Source organism: Phacochoerus africanus, chromosome X (genome assembly GCF_016906955.1).
Source record: "Phacochoerus africanus isolate WHEZ1 chromosome X, ROS_Pafr_v1, whole genome shotgun sequence".
In the NCBI taxonomy this organism is placed as follows: domain Eukaryota; kingdom Metazoa; phylum Chordata; class Mammalia; order Artiodactyla; family Suidae; genus Phacochoerus; species Phacochoerus africanus.
The window spans coordinates 30,655,612-30,671,798 of record NC_062560.1 but is presented as its reverse complement, the minus strand read 5'-3'; the positions used below and the strand labels follow the sequence as shown (position 1 = coordinate 30,671,798).

The window sequence follows — 16,187 nt, the reverse complement described above, 5'->3', positions numbered from 1 at the left end:
AAAAACCTATAAACATAAAAAGAGAACTATAACTCAGAGGAGGGAGAAAGAAAAAAACCTCAGAAAAACAGCTAAGGGATCAGGAGATTCTCAGCCTCCAGGAAAAAGACTTTAGATGGTTGATGCTGAAGATGATGCAAGACATTGGAAATAAACTGGAGGCAAAAACACTGAGCAAAGAGATACAAGATATAAAACATAAACAAGAAGAGATGCAAAATACAATAACTGAAATAAAAAATTCAGAAGAAGCAGCCAACAGAAGAATAAAGGAGGCAGAAGAACGAACAAGTGAGGTGGAGGACAGATTAGTGGAAATCATGGATGTGGAACAGAACAGAGAAAAAAGATTGAAAACAAATGAAGAGAGTCTCAGAGAACTCTGGGATAATGTTAAATGCACCAACATCTGTATTATAGGGGTGCCAGAAGGAGAAGAGAGAGAAGGGGACAGAAAAACTATTTGAAGAGATAATAGCTAAAAACTTCCCTAACATGGGAAAGGAATCACTCACAAATCCAGGAAGCACAACGAGTACCATATAAAATAAATCCAAGGAGGAATACACTGAGACACATATTAATCAAACTGACCAAAATTAAAGACAAAGAGAAAATCTTGAAAGCAGCTAGGGAAAAGAAACAAGTAACATACAAGGGAACCCCAATAAGGTTATCAGCAGATTTTCAGGAGAAACTCTGCAGGCCAGAAGGGAGTGGCATGATATACTTAATGTGATGAAAGGGAAGAAATCTCCAACCAAGATTACTCGACCCAGCAAGGCTCTAATTCAGATTTGAAGGAGAAATCCAAAGCTTCACAGATAAGAAAAAGCTGAGAGAATCCAGCAACACTAAACCAGCCTTACAACAAATACTAAAGGGAATTCTCTAGACAGAAAAGAAAAGGCTGCAAACAGAAACCAAACACCACAAAATGACAAGTCTCACCAGTAAAGGTATATATACAGTAAAGATACAAAATCATCCCCACACAATATGCCACCAAAATCAGAAATCATGAGAACAGGTGGGTACAAATGCAGGACACTGGAGATGCAGTTGCAATTAAGAGATCAACAACTTAAAACAATCTCTTACATGTATAGACTCATATCAAAACTGCAGAGAGTTCCCATCGTGGCTCAGTGGTTAATGAATTTGAATAGGAACCATGAGATTGCAGGTTCAAACCCTGGCCTTGCTCAGTGGGTTGAGGTTCCGGCATTGCCGTGAGCTGTGGTGTATGTTGCAGATGCAGCTCAGATCCCGTACAGCTGTGGCTGTGGTGTAGGGCAGTGACTACAGCTCCAAATAGACGCCCTAGCCTGGGAACCTCCACATACATAGGAGCAGCCCTAGAAATGGCAAAAAGACAAAAACAAAAAAACAAAAAACAAAAAACTTCAGAATAACTGCAAACCAAAAATCTACAATAGATAGACAAACAAATAAGAAAAATCTACTCAGATACAACACTAAAGATAGTCATCAAACCACAAGAGAAGAGAACAAGAGAATAAGGGAAGAGAAAAGAACAACAAAAACAAATCCAAACCAATTAATAAAATGACAATAAGAACATATGTATCAGTAATTACCTTAAATGTTAATGGACTAAACACCCCAACCAAAAGACATAGACTGGCTGAATGCATACAAAAAGAAGACCCATATATACACTGTCTTCAGGAGACCCATTTCACTTCTAGGGACACATGCAAATTGAAAGTGAGAGGATGGAAGAAAATATTCCATACAAAGGTGAATCAAAAGAAAGATGGAGTAGCAATACTCATATCAGACAAAATAGAACTTAAAATGAAGAATATTTTAAGGGACAAGGTAGGTCATTACATAATGATCAAAGGATTAATCCTCGAAGATACAACAATTTCAAATGTCGACACACCCAACATAGGTTCACCACAATATAAAAGGCAACTGCTAAGAACCTTAAAAGGAAAATTGACAATAACACAATCATAGTGGGGGACTTTAACACCCCACTTACAACAATGGACAGATCATACAGACAGAAAATCAATAAGGAAACACAGGCCCCGAATGAAGCATTAGACCAGATGGACTTAATAGATATTTATAGGACATTCCAAGCAAAAACAACAGAATACACATTTTTCTCAAGTGCACATGGAACATTCTCTAAGATTGATCACATCCTGGACTACATCTCCAACCTTGGTAACTTTAAGAAAATTGAAATCATATCAAGCACCTTTTCCAAACACAATGCTATATGACTGGAAATCAACAAGAAAAAAACCTGCAAAAAACACAAACACATGGAGACTCAACAACACACTACTAAACAACCAATGGATCACTGAAGAAATCAAAGAGGAAATTAAAAATTACCTAGACGTAAATGACAACAAAGAGATGACACTCCAGAACCTATGGGATGCAGCAAAAGCCATTCTAAGAGGAAAGCTTATAGCAGTAAAAACCTGCCTCAGAAAACAAGAAAAAGCTCAAATAAACAACCTAACGTTACCTCTAAAGAAACTACAGAGAGAACAGACAAGACCTAAAGTTAGCAGAAGGAAAGAAATCATAAAGACCAGAGCATAAATCAATGAAATAGAAAGGAAGAAAACCACAGAAAAGACCAATGAAAAGAAAAGCTGGTTCTTTGAAAAAATCAACAAATTTGATAAATACTTAGCCAGACGTATCAAGAAAAAACAGAGAGGACTGCAATCAATAAAATTAGAAATGAAAAAGGAGAAGTAACAATGGACATCACAGAAATGCAAAGGATCCTAAGAGACTGATGAATGCAACTATTCGCCAATAACATGGAAAACAAAGAATAAATGGACAAATTCTCAGAAAAGTACAATCTTCCAAGACTAAACCAAGATGAAATAGAAAAGATGAATGGATCCATCACAAGTACTGAAATTGAAACTGTGTTTAAAAAACTTCCAACAAACAAAAGTCCAGGACCAGATGGCTTCACAGGCGAATTCTATCAAACATTTAGAGAAGAGCAACACCTATCCTTCTGAAACTACTCTAAAAAAAATCGCAGAGGAAGGGATACTCCCAAACTCATTCTATGAGGCCACCATCACCCTGATACCAAAACCAGACAGAGATACCACAAAAAAAGAAAACTATAGGCCAATTTCACTGATGAAAATAGATACAAAAATCCTCAACATAATGCTAGCAAACTGCATCCAACAATACATTAAAAGGATTGTACATCATGATCAAGTGGTATTTATCCCAGGGATGCAAGGCTTCTTCAATATCCACAAATCAATCAGTATGATACACCACATTAACAAACTGAAGAAGAAAAAAACATATGATCCTCTCAATAGACATGGAAAAAGCCTTTGACAAAATCCAACACCCATTTCTGATAAAAACCCTTCAGAAAATGGGCACAGAGGGAACCTACCTCAACATAATCAAGGCCATATATGACAAACCCACAGCGAACATCATTGTCAATGGTGAAAAGCTGAAAGAATTCCTTCTGATATCAAGAGCAAGACAAGGATGTCTTCTCTCGCCACTACTCTTCAACATAGTTTTGGAAGTCCTAGCCACAGCAATCAGAGAAGTAAAAGAAATAAAAGGAATCCAATTTGGAAAGGAAGAAGTAAAACTATCACGACTTGCAGATGACATGATATTATACCTAGAGAATCCTAAACTCTACCAGAAAACTGTCGGAGCTCATCCATGAATTTGGCAAAGTTGTAGAATACAAAATTAATACACAGAAATCAAAATGGCATTTCTATATACTAACAACAAAAGATCAGAGAGAGAAATTAGGGAAGCAATGCTGTTTACCATCACATCCAAAAGAATAAAATACCTAGGAGTAAACGTGCCTAAAGAGCCAAAGACCTCTACTCTGAAAACTATAAGACACTGATAAATGAAGTCACAGATGACACAAACAGATGGAACGACATGACATGCTCTTGGATTGGAAGAGTCAATATTATCAAAATGATTATACTACCCAAGGCAATCTACAGATTCAATGCAATCCCTATCAAAGTACCAAGGATGTATTTCACAGAACTCAAAATATTTTCAAGTTTGTTTGGAAAAGAACAAAAGACCCAGAGTAGCCAAAGACCTCCTCAAAAAGAAAAATGGAGCTGGAGGAATCAGGCTCCCTGATTTTAGACTATACTACAAAGCAACAGTCATCAAAACCATATGGTACTGGCACAAAGACAGACATATACATCAGTGGAACAGGAGAGAAAGCCCAGAATTCAACCCACCCACCTACAGCCAACTCATCTATGACAAAGGAGGCAAGGATATAAAATGGAGCAGAGATAGACCGTTGAATAAATGGTGCTGGGAAAATTGGACAGCCACATAGAAAAGAATGAAATTAGAACACTCCCTAACACCATACCCAAAAATAAACTCCAAATGGATTAAAGACCTAGATATAAGACCAGACACTATAAACCTCTTAGAGGAAAACATAGGCCAAACCCTCTCTGACATAAACTACAGCAACATCTTCTCAGATCCACCTCTCAGAGTATTGATGGGGTTATCAAAAAATGGGCAGAAGATCTAAACAGACACTTCTCCAAAGAAGACATGCAGATGGCCAAAAAACACATGAAAAAATGTTCAACATCACTCATTCTAGAGAAATTCAAATCAAAACCACACTGAGGTACCACCTTACACCAGCCAGAATGGCCATCATCAAAAAGTCTACAAACAATAAGTGCTGGAAGAGGGTGTGGAGGAAAAGAAACCCTGTTACACTGTTGGTGGGATTGTAAATTGGTGCAACCACTGTGGAAAGCAGTATGGAGATGCCTCAGAAAATTCAAAATAGAACTACCATTTGATCCAGCAATCCCACTCCTGGGCATTTATCCAGAGAAAACCATGACTGGAAAAGACACATGTACTCCAATGTTCATTGCAGCACTCTTTTCAATAGCCAAGACATGGAAACAACCTAAATGTCCATTGACAGAGAAGTGGATCAAGAAGAAGTGGTACATATACACAATGGAATATTACTCAGCCATTAAAAGTAAAGAAATACTGGCATTTTTAGCAACATGGATGGACCTAGAAATTATCATGCTAAGTGAAGTCAGCCATACAATGAGACACCAACATCATATGCTTTCACTGACATGTGGAATCTGAAAAAAGGACAGACTGAACTTCTTTGTAGAACAGATGCTGACTCACAAACATTGAAAAACTTATGATCTCTGGAGGAGACAGTTTGGGAGGGTGGGGGGATGTGCTTGGGTTATGGGATGGAAATCTTATAAAATTGGATTGTGATGATCATTATGCAACTACAGATGTGATAAATTCATTTGAATAAAAAAAAGAATACTAGTCAGCCATAAAAAAAGAACAAAAATAATGCCATTTTTAGCAACATGGATGGACTAGAGAGTCTTATATTGAGTGAAGTAAGTCAAAAAGAGAAAGACAAATACCATATGATATCACTTCTATCTGGAATCTAATATATGGCACAAATGAAACTTTCCAAAGAAAAGAAAATCATGGACTTGGAGAATAGACTTGTGGTTGCCTCGGGGGGCAGGGTGGGATTGGGATTGATTGGGGGCCCAGGGTTAATGGATACAAACTGTTGCTTTTGGAATGGAGTAGCAATGAGATCCTGCTGTGTAGCACTGAGAACTATGTCTAGTCACTTATGACAGAGCATGATAATGTGAGAAAAAAGAATGTATACGTGTATGTGTAACTGGGTCACCATGCTGTACAGTAGAAAAAAGATTGTATTGTGGAAATAACAATAAAAATTTAAAAAAAAAGAAATAGTAATTAATCGGTAATGATCTTTCCAGTCTACATTTTAAAAAATGTATAGGAGTTCCTGTCGTGGAGTAGTGGTTAACAAACCCTACTAGGAACCATGAGGTTGCAGGTTCGATCCCTGGCCTCTCTTGGTGGGTTAAGGATCTGGCATTGCCATGAGCTGTGGTGTAGGTCGCAGATGCAGCTTGGATCCTGTGTTGCTGTGGCTCTGTTGTAGGCTGGTGGGTACAGCTCTGTTTAGACCCCTAGCCTGGGAATCTCCATGTGGTGCTGGTGCAGCCCTAGAAAATAAAAAATAAATAAAATAAAATAAAAAACATTAAAAATAAAAAATGTATAAAGCTAAGGGAGATTTTCATTGGTCTCTCAGATAATTCTAAAAGGTTTTTTTTAACTTGCCCCTTCTTTTCATTGCATGTATTTATAATAACATGAAGGCTGATAATTTTATGAATATACCTACTTATATTTAGGTATAATAGAGTTGATACATTCTACATAGAAAGAGCTTTACTGAGACCAATGGGGAGAAATGGACCTATTTTTAGGGCTCAGGTTCTCAACTTTATTGAATATAACAACATCAATGAGAAAATTGTCACTTCATCTTAGACACAAATGTAAATGCTTTCCTATATGTTGAGACGTAGCCATGCAGAGACATAATTCTAATATTTGACACAGAAAGTAGATTGAAGATATGTTTTGGAGATACAAATTGCAAATTACTTATCAGTGAGATAAAGCAAATTTTAGATTCAAATGAAAACCTGCTAGCAGCCATTCATATTAGTTGCTGGTCTTTATGTTTTAGAAACCTTCTAATTTGTATTTTACATGTTTTGAGAGAGAGTTTCCTTTTTCAAACATAAATTATTGTCTGGGCCTTTGCCTTGAAGAATTTGTACAGGTTTTTTTTTTTTTTTTTTTGCCTTTGCAAGTGTAAATTTAACATAAAATAATGTTGAATAAATCACTTAGAATTTAAAACAATAAAAATGACATTAGAAGACTGTCCTGAGTTGATTATTATTAAGAAGTGAATGATTCTCATGAAGACGTTAAGACCTACTAATCCATGAAAATGTGGAAGTATATGTTTATTTAACCGTTTGCAACATAGGAATATCATTAAAGCAAAATGAATGATTACTAAGAAATCATACTTAGCTTTAAAAGCATGACAGAACACAGGAAAAATATAGGGCAGGCATTTATTTTTCAAATAAAGATTTAGAAACATTAGTGATAAAGGGACATGTGCAAATATAATGTTAAAAAATGTTGTCACATATTCCTTCTCAAAAAAATTTCCATATTTGAATCTTACAAATGCCTTCAATGATAGGGTTTTTTTGATGAAATGAAAGGAAACTAAGCATATCTTAAGACATTATTATTTTTATATAAACATACAAATCCTTCTTAGTAATATATATAGTAATATATATATATATATATATAACTTTTTTGTATTAGACAGCTTAGGCTACCATAACAAAACACCATAGATTAGATGGCCTAAATGAGAATGTTTCATTTATCACAGTTCTGGAGGCTGAGAAGAAAGATCAGTATCAAGGTGTTAGTCTAGTAAGGACCTGTTTCCTGGCTTGCAGACAGTCATATTCTCACAGTGTTCACACATAGTGGATAAGGAGGGAGAGTGAGGAGAGTTGGAGAAAGGAAGGAGAGGATGAGAGGGATGGAGGGAAAGGTAGGGATATCTTTTTCTTCCTCTTCTAATAGGGCCATAATCCTATCTGATTAGGGTCTCACCCTTATGACTTCATTTAACCTTAATTACTTTCTAAACACTCTGTATTCAGATACAATCACATGGGTGCTGGGACTTCAACTTATTAATTTTGAGGGGGACTGCAGTTAAGTCTATGGCACTTTCTTAATACAATTATATTAGCTTGATTAATATCACCAACTTAGCTTAATTGTTCAATGAATGAAAATAAAAGAGTTTCTTATATCTAAATCTAATTTTATTGAGAGATATTATACCTAGTACCTTAGATATAATAATAATTACAGTTCCTTGTGTGGCTCCTGTATTCTTTAATTTGTATGACAATATATATACATAGCAATACTCATTTCAGCCTCAAATGCTTATACGCAAAACGTCAATACTTGTACCAGCCTCACTTATATTTTTAAGTGTTCATAAAACGGTGATTGCTGAAACTTTCTACTGCAGGTGGCACTCTTTTAAATGTATCCCTTCACCAAAAAAACAAAACAAAACAAAACAAAAAAAACTGTAAAATTCAATTTTCCTTAAGATGGCAATGCCTCCTGTTTTATTAAAACTCATTAGGCTGGATATAAACAAAATGGAACAAATAAAAATCAATAATGCATTAGCTCTAAGAAGATAGAATTTCTTTGAAATGATGAATCTAGAATTATTTTCTACAAATAATGAATAGAACAAATAGCTATACATAGAAGCATACTATAGATATATATTTTTTTCTTCTGTACACAAAATCCTTGCACTCGAAAGGGCAAATGTTTTCACTTCCCTGAAGGGAAGAGGAGAAAACTTGTAAAAAAAATTAATTTACAGTCTCAGCAAATAAACATTTTTAAAATATATGCACACTTTTGTTAAAATACATTTAATTTAGTTTCAAATTTGTCTCAAAGTTTCAGGGTATGTTTTTCATTGCAGCATTTAAAATTCTTTAAACATATTTTCACTTTGTATTTGTTTTTCATGCCTATGACTGGAATCTTATTTTGTTTGTAGAATATATTTATAGATATAGATATATCAGAAAGAGATTCTGGGCTTTTTATTAAACCATCCAGCCAACTCACAAGATGTCGGCACATCAGAAAGAGTGGTAGAAAAACTCAAATTTGTTCATCCTCTGGTGAGAACATGGGAAAGTTTGACTTTGAGGGTCTTAGTTTTAAACATTGAGAACTGAAACATAGGATCAAGTCATGATTTTCTCTATCAATGGGAGTGAAATTTTTGTATTAAATTTTTGCCCCGTTGGATGATAAATGTATATTTAGATACTTTAAAGGGGTAATGGCAATAAAATTGACTATTTTAAGTATTATACAAATATTTTTGCATCTGGAGAGAAATAGTATACTTTGGATTCCTTACCAGGAAGGCCAAATCTCATTCGTATATAGAGGATTGTAAATATTCTTGCCCATCTCTTTAACAGATGACTGAAGCTTTTCTAAAAGAGATATGTCATATCTTCAATTTGATTTATATCATTGTATTTAATTTAAAAATTTGGCTATAATTTTTTTTATATGAGAGAAATCATAGTAGCTTTTTTTTCTATCCTATACGGAACACTATCTTTTGGAGAAAGGATCTCATCTGCACCGTGTTTATTCACTATTAATATTCAGAATGTATGTGTTTGTAAAATACTATTTTTTAAAAGTAAGAAAAGAGTTATTTTGAAATGACAGAAATATGAAAGTTCAAATCAAGTGGCTATAATTAAACCTGAATTGAAAAAGTAAACCAAAGTACATTTTCTTATTCTTTTCAGGTAACAGAAAGAAAGCAACAGTTGGAGAAATGCTTGAAATTGTCCCGCAAGATGCGAAAGGAAATGAATGTCTTGACAGAATGGCTGGCAGCTACAGATATGGAATTGACAAAGAGATCAGCAGTTGAAGGAATGCCTAGTAATTTGGATTCTGAAGTTGTCTGGGGAAAGGTAAAACCTGTATTACTGAAAGTTATTTTTAGCATACATGAAGACATGCGATAATATGATTTAATGAAGAACTGTTAATGCACACTAATAGAATCGTAAATATTATCTTGCTTCAGTTACAATAAAACCAGTGGGAAGCTTTAGTAAGATTCTCTACAAATCTTGGTTAGAATTAGGTAGGTTATGAATAAGTCCTTAAAAATATATACATTATTAGAAAGTCGGCCCAAAGATGAGATTCTTTGTCCTCTAGCTTGCCTAAGACAGACAACTCAGATGGATTCCATAACCTTGAGGAGGGCAAGGATACAGAAACTGTGGACATTTGGGCTGGACAGATTCACAAGATTAGGTGAATGCTGATGTCATAATTATAAAAACGTCTCAAGGGGTCTGTTAGGCCACTATCATTTCTATCACCAAACAGCACAGGGTTTCCTTTAATCCTCTGCTGGCAAATTCTTGGTGTTTCTCTGACAGCCAATTAGACATTATTGCTCCCCACAATTTAAGGTCAAGGAACCCATAGCTTATTTTTTTTCCAGTTGATATATTACTGGATTACTTTAAAGTGTGTTGATATAAATAGTTGATATTAATAATGTGTTTTCACTTTAAAGTTTGCCAAGCCATTGGGCACTTTGAAAAATAAAATCAAAGCATATTCTGCCCCCTCATGTTTTTAAACTAACAAACACATGCCTGTGTTAATTAGGTATGTAAGAGATCTGCACTTTATTTTTAATTCAACAAACCTATATAGAGTATCCAAATTTGGGAAATTTTAATTGCATTATTTAAAAACTTAGTCATACAATGAGACTAAGACTGAAAACTGATTTTCTTTATGTAGAGTTGGAGGACATATCTCAAGTTGATGTAAAATATTGTTGCATACAATTTTTTTCAAATAAATAGTAGGGAATGGATTTCTTTTTCTCCCCATTCAGAATAAATATATTGTTAGAGATAAGACATTGACTTGCAGTTATTAGTCCAGGATCATATGTGTTGTGAGATTATTAGATTAGCAAGTGTACAGAGGGTAAAGTTTAAAAATTACATTGGCCTTACTTTTTTTCCTTATCACCCAAACAACTAATATATTCTGTGTGATAATTCAGTTGGAATCAATTACAATCATGCATTTAAGTTCAGGCTTGGCTACTATAAGAAATAAGCCAAAAACAGCATGTCTCTGAGAAGATAGAGGGTTATTTCTATCTCACATAATGTAGATAGTTCTGATTAGGGGACGTAGATTTGCTCCACAAAATTCATGCAAGACTGAGATCCCTTTCATTTCATTGTTCTTTAGTCCTCTGTATATTTGTATTCTCACCATAAAACATGCTCACTTCCAACACACCTCACTCCTAGTGCACAAAAGGTAGGGAAAAACGGAAATAGAGGACAACTGTCTCTCTCTCAAAGATGTGTCATGAAAGCTCCATGCATTGTTTCTGTTCATATTCTATCTGTCACATCTTAATCACATGATATCTAGGCTTCAGAGAGGGGACCAAAGATGGTCTCTATCTAGATGTGTAGCCAATGTGTCCTGCTGAAATGATGAGCAGGTCTTGTACTAAAACGAAGAAAGGAAGAATTCATTCTAGGGGACAGATAGCAATTTTGTCCAGAGCAGTTATCACGTTTGCCTTTCCATCCTAAGATATAGAGAAAAACCTGCATGATGTCTGCCTCTCTCCCCACCACATGCACTGTATGTACACACACACACACACACACACGCACACAAACACACGACCTACTGTTGGCGATTTCTACTAAAAGCACTCATGAAAAAAACAAAAAAGCCTCCCCCAAATGTATTATCTATTAAAATATGAAATGTAGTAGAACATCCATGGGGCAAGTAGTAGTACATATAGAGGATTCATGAAAATGATCCAGGCTTCATTCTGCCATCCTCCCCTTAGTGGTGTAGAAAATATATTTGATTGTTCATATCCATTTTAATAATGTATTAGTTTTCTAGGCTGCCTGACAAAGTACCTCAGAGTTGAACAAATGAACGAATGAGGTCTATTTTCTCATAGTTCTGGAGGCTGGAAACCTAAGATCAAGACTTTGGTACTTTTTTTTTTTTAATAAGGCCTCTCTCCATGTCTTGTAAATAGCTGTCTTCATATGATCTTCCCTGTGTACATGCCTGTTTCCCAATTTCTCCCATAAGGACACCAGTCATTTTGGATTAGAATCTACCCAATGACATTTTTAAAATTAATTACCTCTTTAAATGCTCTATCTGTAAGTAGGGTCACATCCTGAGGTACTGGGGGATAGGATTTCATCATATGAATGTTGAGGAGACACAATTCAGCCCATACCATTAGGGTAGCATTATAAATATAATGTGGAATTCTAGCATAATGGTGCACAAAGGAATAGAGCTATACATGAAGGAAATGTGAACAATTCTGAAAGTAATTTGTAACTGACTGAGGTGAAACTACAACAGTATGCCACGTATGAACTCAATTCCAGTCTCCATAAGGTCACTGAATATGCCACCTAAAGAGATATTTTTGCCTTAGCCTCACCATAAAATCATTAAAATATCATAAGATAATGAACTTGGCAAGGTTTCTAGATTATCCCTGTCATATTTGAAAGCTTGAGTAGTCTGGGCACATCTCAGCTTATTGAGTCTATCTAGAAAATATTTTCTTTAAAACAATGGAGCAAAACTAATTTGAGATCCAACATGAGCAAAGTATAGAAAGTTGGCATGTTTCTTTGTCTATATGATAATTTATCACTCCTTGGATTTTTGAAATCCTAAGCTGCTAATGATATGCTTTAAGACCCACAGTGGCTAAATGAAAAGGGTATACATTTACATCTAAATTACATAGTTTTTAATTAACTCATTTTGAAGGTGCTGAAGCTTTTTCAAAAATCACAATCATGTAATAATAACATGTGGCCTATAAATATAAAAGTCACATTTGTAATAATGATTCTACTTTCTTAAAATGAAAAAAAAAATCACTCTTGTACATGAAACCCCATGAATCCTTAGTCCATTCTCATTTCACATGCTTTCTTGGTAGATGGAGAACTAAACTCAAACTGTTAGTCTCACTCACTGTTTCCAAAGATAAATGTCAGATCATTCCCAAAACAAATTCATTTATTTATTTTGGGGTTTTTTTGAAGTATAAGCAACACATAACATTCTATTAGTTTAAGATGTACAGCATAAATATTTGACATTTGTATACATTATGAAATGATTACCATAATAAGTCTCAGTACCATCTGTCACCATGAAGAGCTACACAAATTTTTTTTGTTTTTCCTGTGATGAGAACTTTTAACCTTTACTTTCTTGGCAACTTAAAAATTTGTAATATAGGAGTTCCCATCGTGGCGCAGTGGTTAATGAATCTGACTAGGAACCATGAGGTTGCAGGTTCGATCCCTGACCTTGCTCAGTGGGTTAAAGATCCAGTGTTGCCGTGAGCTGTGGTGTAGATTGCAGATGTGGCTCATATCTGGTGTTGCTGTGGCGTAGGCCGGCTGCTACAGCTCCGATTAGACCCCTAGTCTGGGAACCTCCATATGCCACGGGAGAGGCCCTAGAAAAGGCAAAAAGTCAAAAAAAATTGTAATATAATTTTATCAACTATAATCACCATCCTGTATGTTATACCCTTGTTGTGTAGTTGATAGTTAAAAGTTTGTTCCTCTTTTTTTCATTTCCTAAATTAATTTTTTTTTACTAATGCAGTCAGTTGTACAAGCTTATAGAAAGCTAGCCATTTTTTTCCCACTTCATTTATCATCAGCAGCAATAAAAACCCCAAGACTGGAATGTTTCTAGCAGCATTTTGATGCTGCAATAGGTGGAGAAAAAAACCCAACTTTTTTTTTTTTTTTTGTATTTTAGAAGCCATTGGTGTTTTTCTTTCAGTGTTATTGAGATATAAATTGACATATATCACTGTAAAAGTCTAAGGTGTACCACATAATGATTCGAATTAGGTACATCATGAAATGATTACCGCAATAATCAATGGACATCCATCATCCCATATGTAAACAACAGGAACATTTTTCCTTGTAATGAGAAATCTTAGGATTGACTCTCTTAATGACCTTCATGTATAATATACAGCAGTGTTAATTATAGTAACCATTCTGTGCACTACATCCCTCATACTTATGTTAAAACTAAAAGTTTGTACCTTCTTTTGACCACTTTCATCCACTTCCCCTCCGCCATCATCATTCTGGTAATCATAAATCTGATTTGTTTTTACAGTTTGATTGACCTACAACACTATGTTAGTTTCTGGTATACAACATATTGATTTAGCATTTCTATACATTAGAAAATGATCACCATGAAGTCTAGTTACCATCTATCATTATACAAAAATATTGCATTATTTTTTGCTATATTGCATATACTGTATATTTCATACCTGTAACTCATTTATTTTATAACCGTAAGTTTGCACCTCTTAATCCTATCTTGCCTCCTCCTCTGGCAACCATGTGTTTGTTCTCTGTACCTATGACTCTTTCTATTTTGTTATATTTGTTCATTCATTTTGTTTTTTCGATTCCACATATAATCGAAGTGTATGGTATTTGTCTTTGTACCTCTTGCACAACTCCTTTACCAGTTTCTCCCACACCCCAAAACATCTCTCCTCTGGCCACTGCCAATCTATTCTGTGTATTTGTGCATTTTGTTTGTTCTGTTTTTTATATTCCACACATGTGAAGTTATATGATATTTGTCATTCTTTGACTTATTTCACTTCACATCATACCCTCAAGGTCCATCCATGTTGTAGCAAATAGCAAGATTTTGTTCTCTTTTATGGCTGATTAGTATTCCATTGTATATATGCGTGCATTTGTGTGTAGCACATCTTCTTTATCCATTCATACATCATTGGACACTTAGGTTGTTTTTATATCTTGTCTATTGTAAATAGTACTGTAATTGACATAGAGATGCATATATCTTTTAGAATTAGAGTTTTCATTTTCTTTGGACAAATACCCAGAAGCAGAATTGCTGCATCATATGATAGTTTTATTTATTTATTTATGTTTTTATGTATGTATGTATGTATGTATTTTGTCTTTTTAGGGCTGCACCCATGGCATATGGAGATTCCCATGCTATAGCTCGAATTAGAGCTGTAGCCACTGGCCTATGCCACAGCCACAGAAATGCCAGATCCGAGCTGCACCTGTGACCTACACCATATCTCACGGCAATGCCAGATCCTTAACCCACTGAGCAAGGCCAGGGATCGAACCTCCTTCCCCATGGATGCCAGACAGATTTGTTTCTGCTGAGCCATGATGGGAACTCCAGTTAGTTTTAATTTAATTTTTTGGAGGAACTTACATTCCACAGTGGCTGCACCAATTTATATTCCCAGCCATAGTGCATGAAGGTTTCCTTTTCTTTTTATCCTTGTCACCACTTATTATTTCTTGTCATTTTTATAATAGCCATTATGACAACTGTGAGGGGTATCTTATTGTGGGGATTTACATTTCTCTGATGAGTAATAATAGTGAGCATCTCCCCATGTTCCTGTTGACCATCTGTATGTGTCTTTTGGAAAAAAAAATATCTATTCATATTCTCTGCTCAGTTTTTTTATCAGGTTGTTTTTTCTTAATGGATTTTATAAGTTCTTTCCATGTTTTAGACATTATGATTTACAAATATCTTCTCCCATTCAGTAGATTTCCACTTCATTTTGATGATGGTTTTCTTTGCTGTGTGGAAGCTTTTTGGTTTGATGTAGTCCAATTTGTTTATTTTTGCTTCTGTTGTCACTCATTTTAGAATAAAAAACACACACACACAAAAATCTCCAAGACTGATTTCCAGAAGCTTTCCATATTTTTATGGCTTCTGGTCTTACATTCAAAGCTTTAATCCACTTTGAGTTAAATTTTATGTATGGCAAAAGATAATGGTCCAGGCTTATTCTTCCACATGCTGTTGTCCAGTTTTCCCAACACCATTAATTGAAGAGACTATCATTTCCTCATTGTATACTCATGGCTCCTTTCTCATAGATTAATTGGTCATATATACACGGGTTTATTTATGGGCTCCCTATTATACTTCATTGATATATATATATATCGTTTTTATGCCAAAACCATACTGTTTAATTATTATAGCTTTGATATATAATTTGAAATCAGGGAGTAGATGCCTTCAACTATATTCTTCTTTCTCAAGATTGCTTTATGTATTCAAAACAGACAAAATCTGTGATTCTATACAAACTCAGAGATTGTTTCTTGTATTTCTGGGAAAAATGTCATTGGGATTTTGATAGCAATTATCTTGAAACTGCAGATTGCTTTGGCTAACATTAATTCTTCCAATCCATGAGTATGGGATATCCTTCCATTTATTTGTATTTTGTTCAGTTTTTTTTTCATGTGTCTTACTGATTTTAGTGTACAGGGTTTTTTTTTTTTTCTTTTTCTTTTTCTTTATTCTTTCTTTCTTTTTTAAGGCTGTACTGTACCTGTGGCGTATGGAAGTTTGCAGGCTAGGATCGAATTGAAGCTATGGCTGCTAGCCTACACCACAGGCACAGTAATGCC

The 16,187-nt window shown here is 34.9% G+C and overlaps 1 protein-coding gene across 6 annotated transcripts in view; it reads left to right on the top strand.

The window, feature by feature from the left end:
• Positions 1–16,187, top strand: part of DMD (dystrophin) — a 2,144,556-nt gene that overhangs the window by 814,302 nt on the left and 1,314,067 nt on the right. For all 6 annotated transcript variants that reach the window (XM_047764837.1, XM_047764839.1, XM_047764840.1 and 3 more), the window contains one exon: positions 9,387–9,557. In XM_047764837.1, coding sequence (XP_047620793.1) covers positions 9,387–9,557 — 171 coding nt within the window. The remainder of the gene's footprint in view (positions 1–9,386; positions 9,558–16,187) is intronic.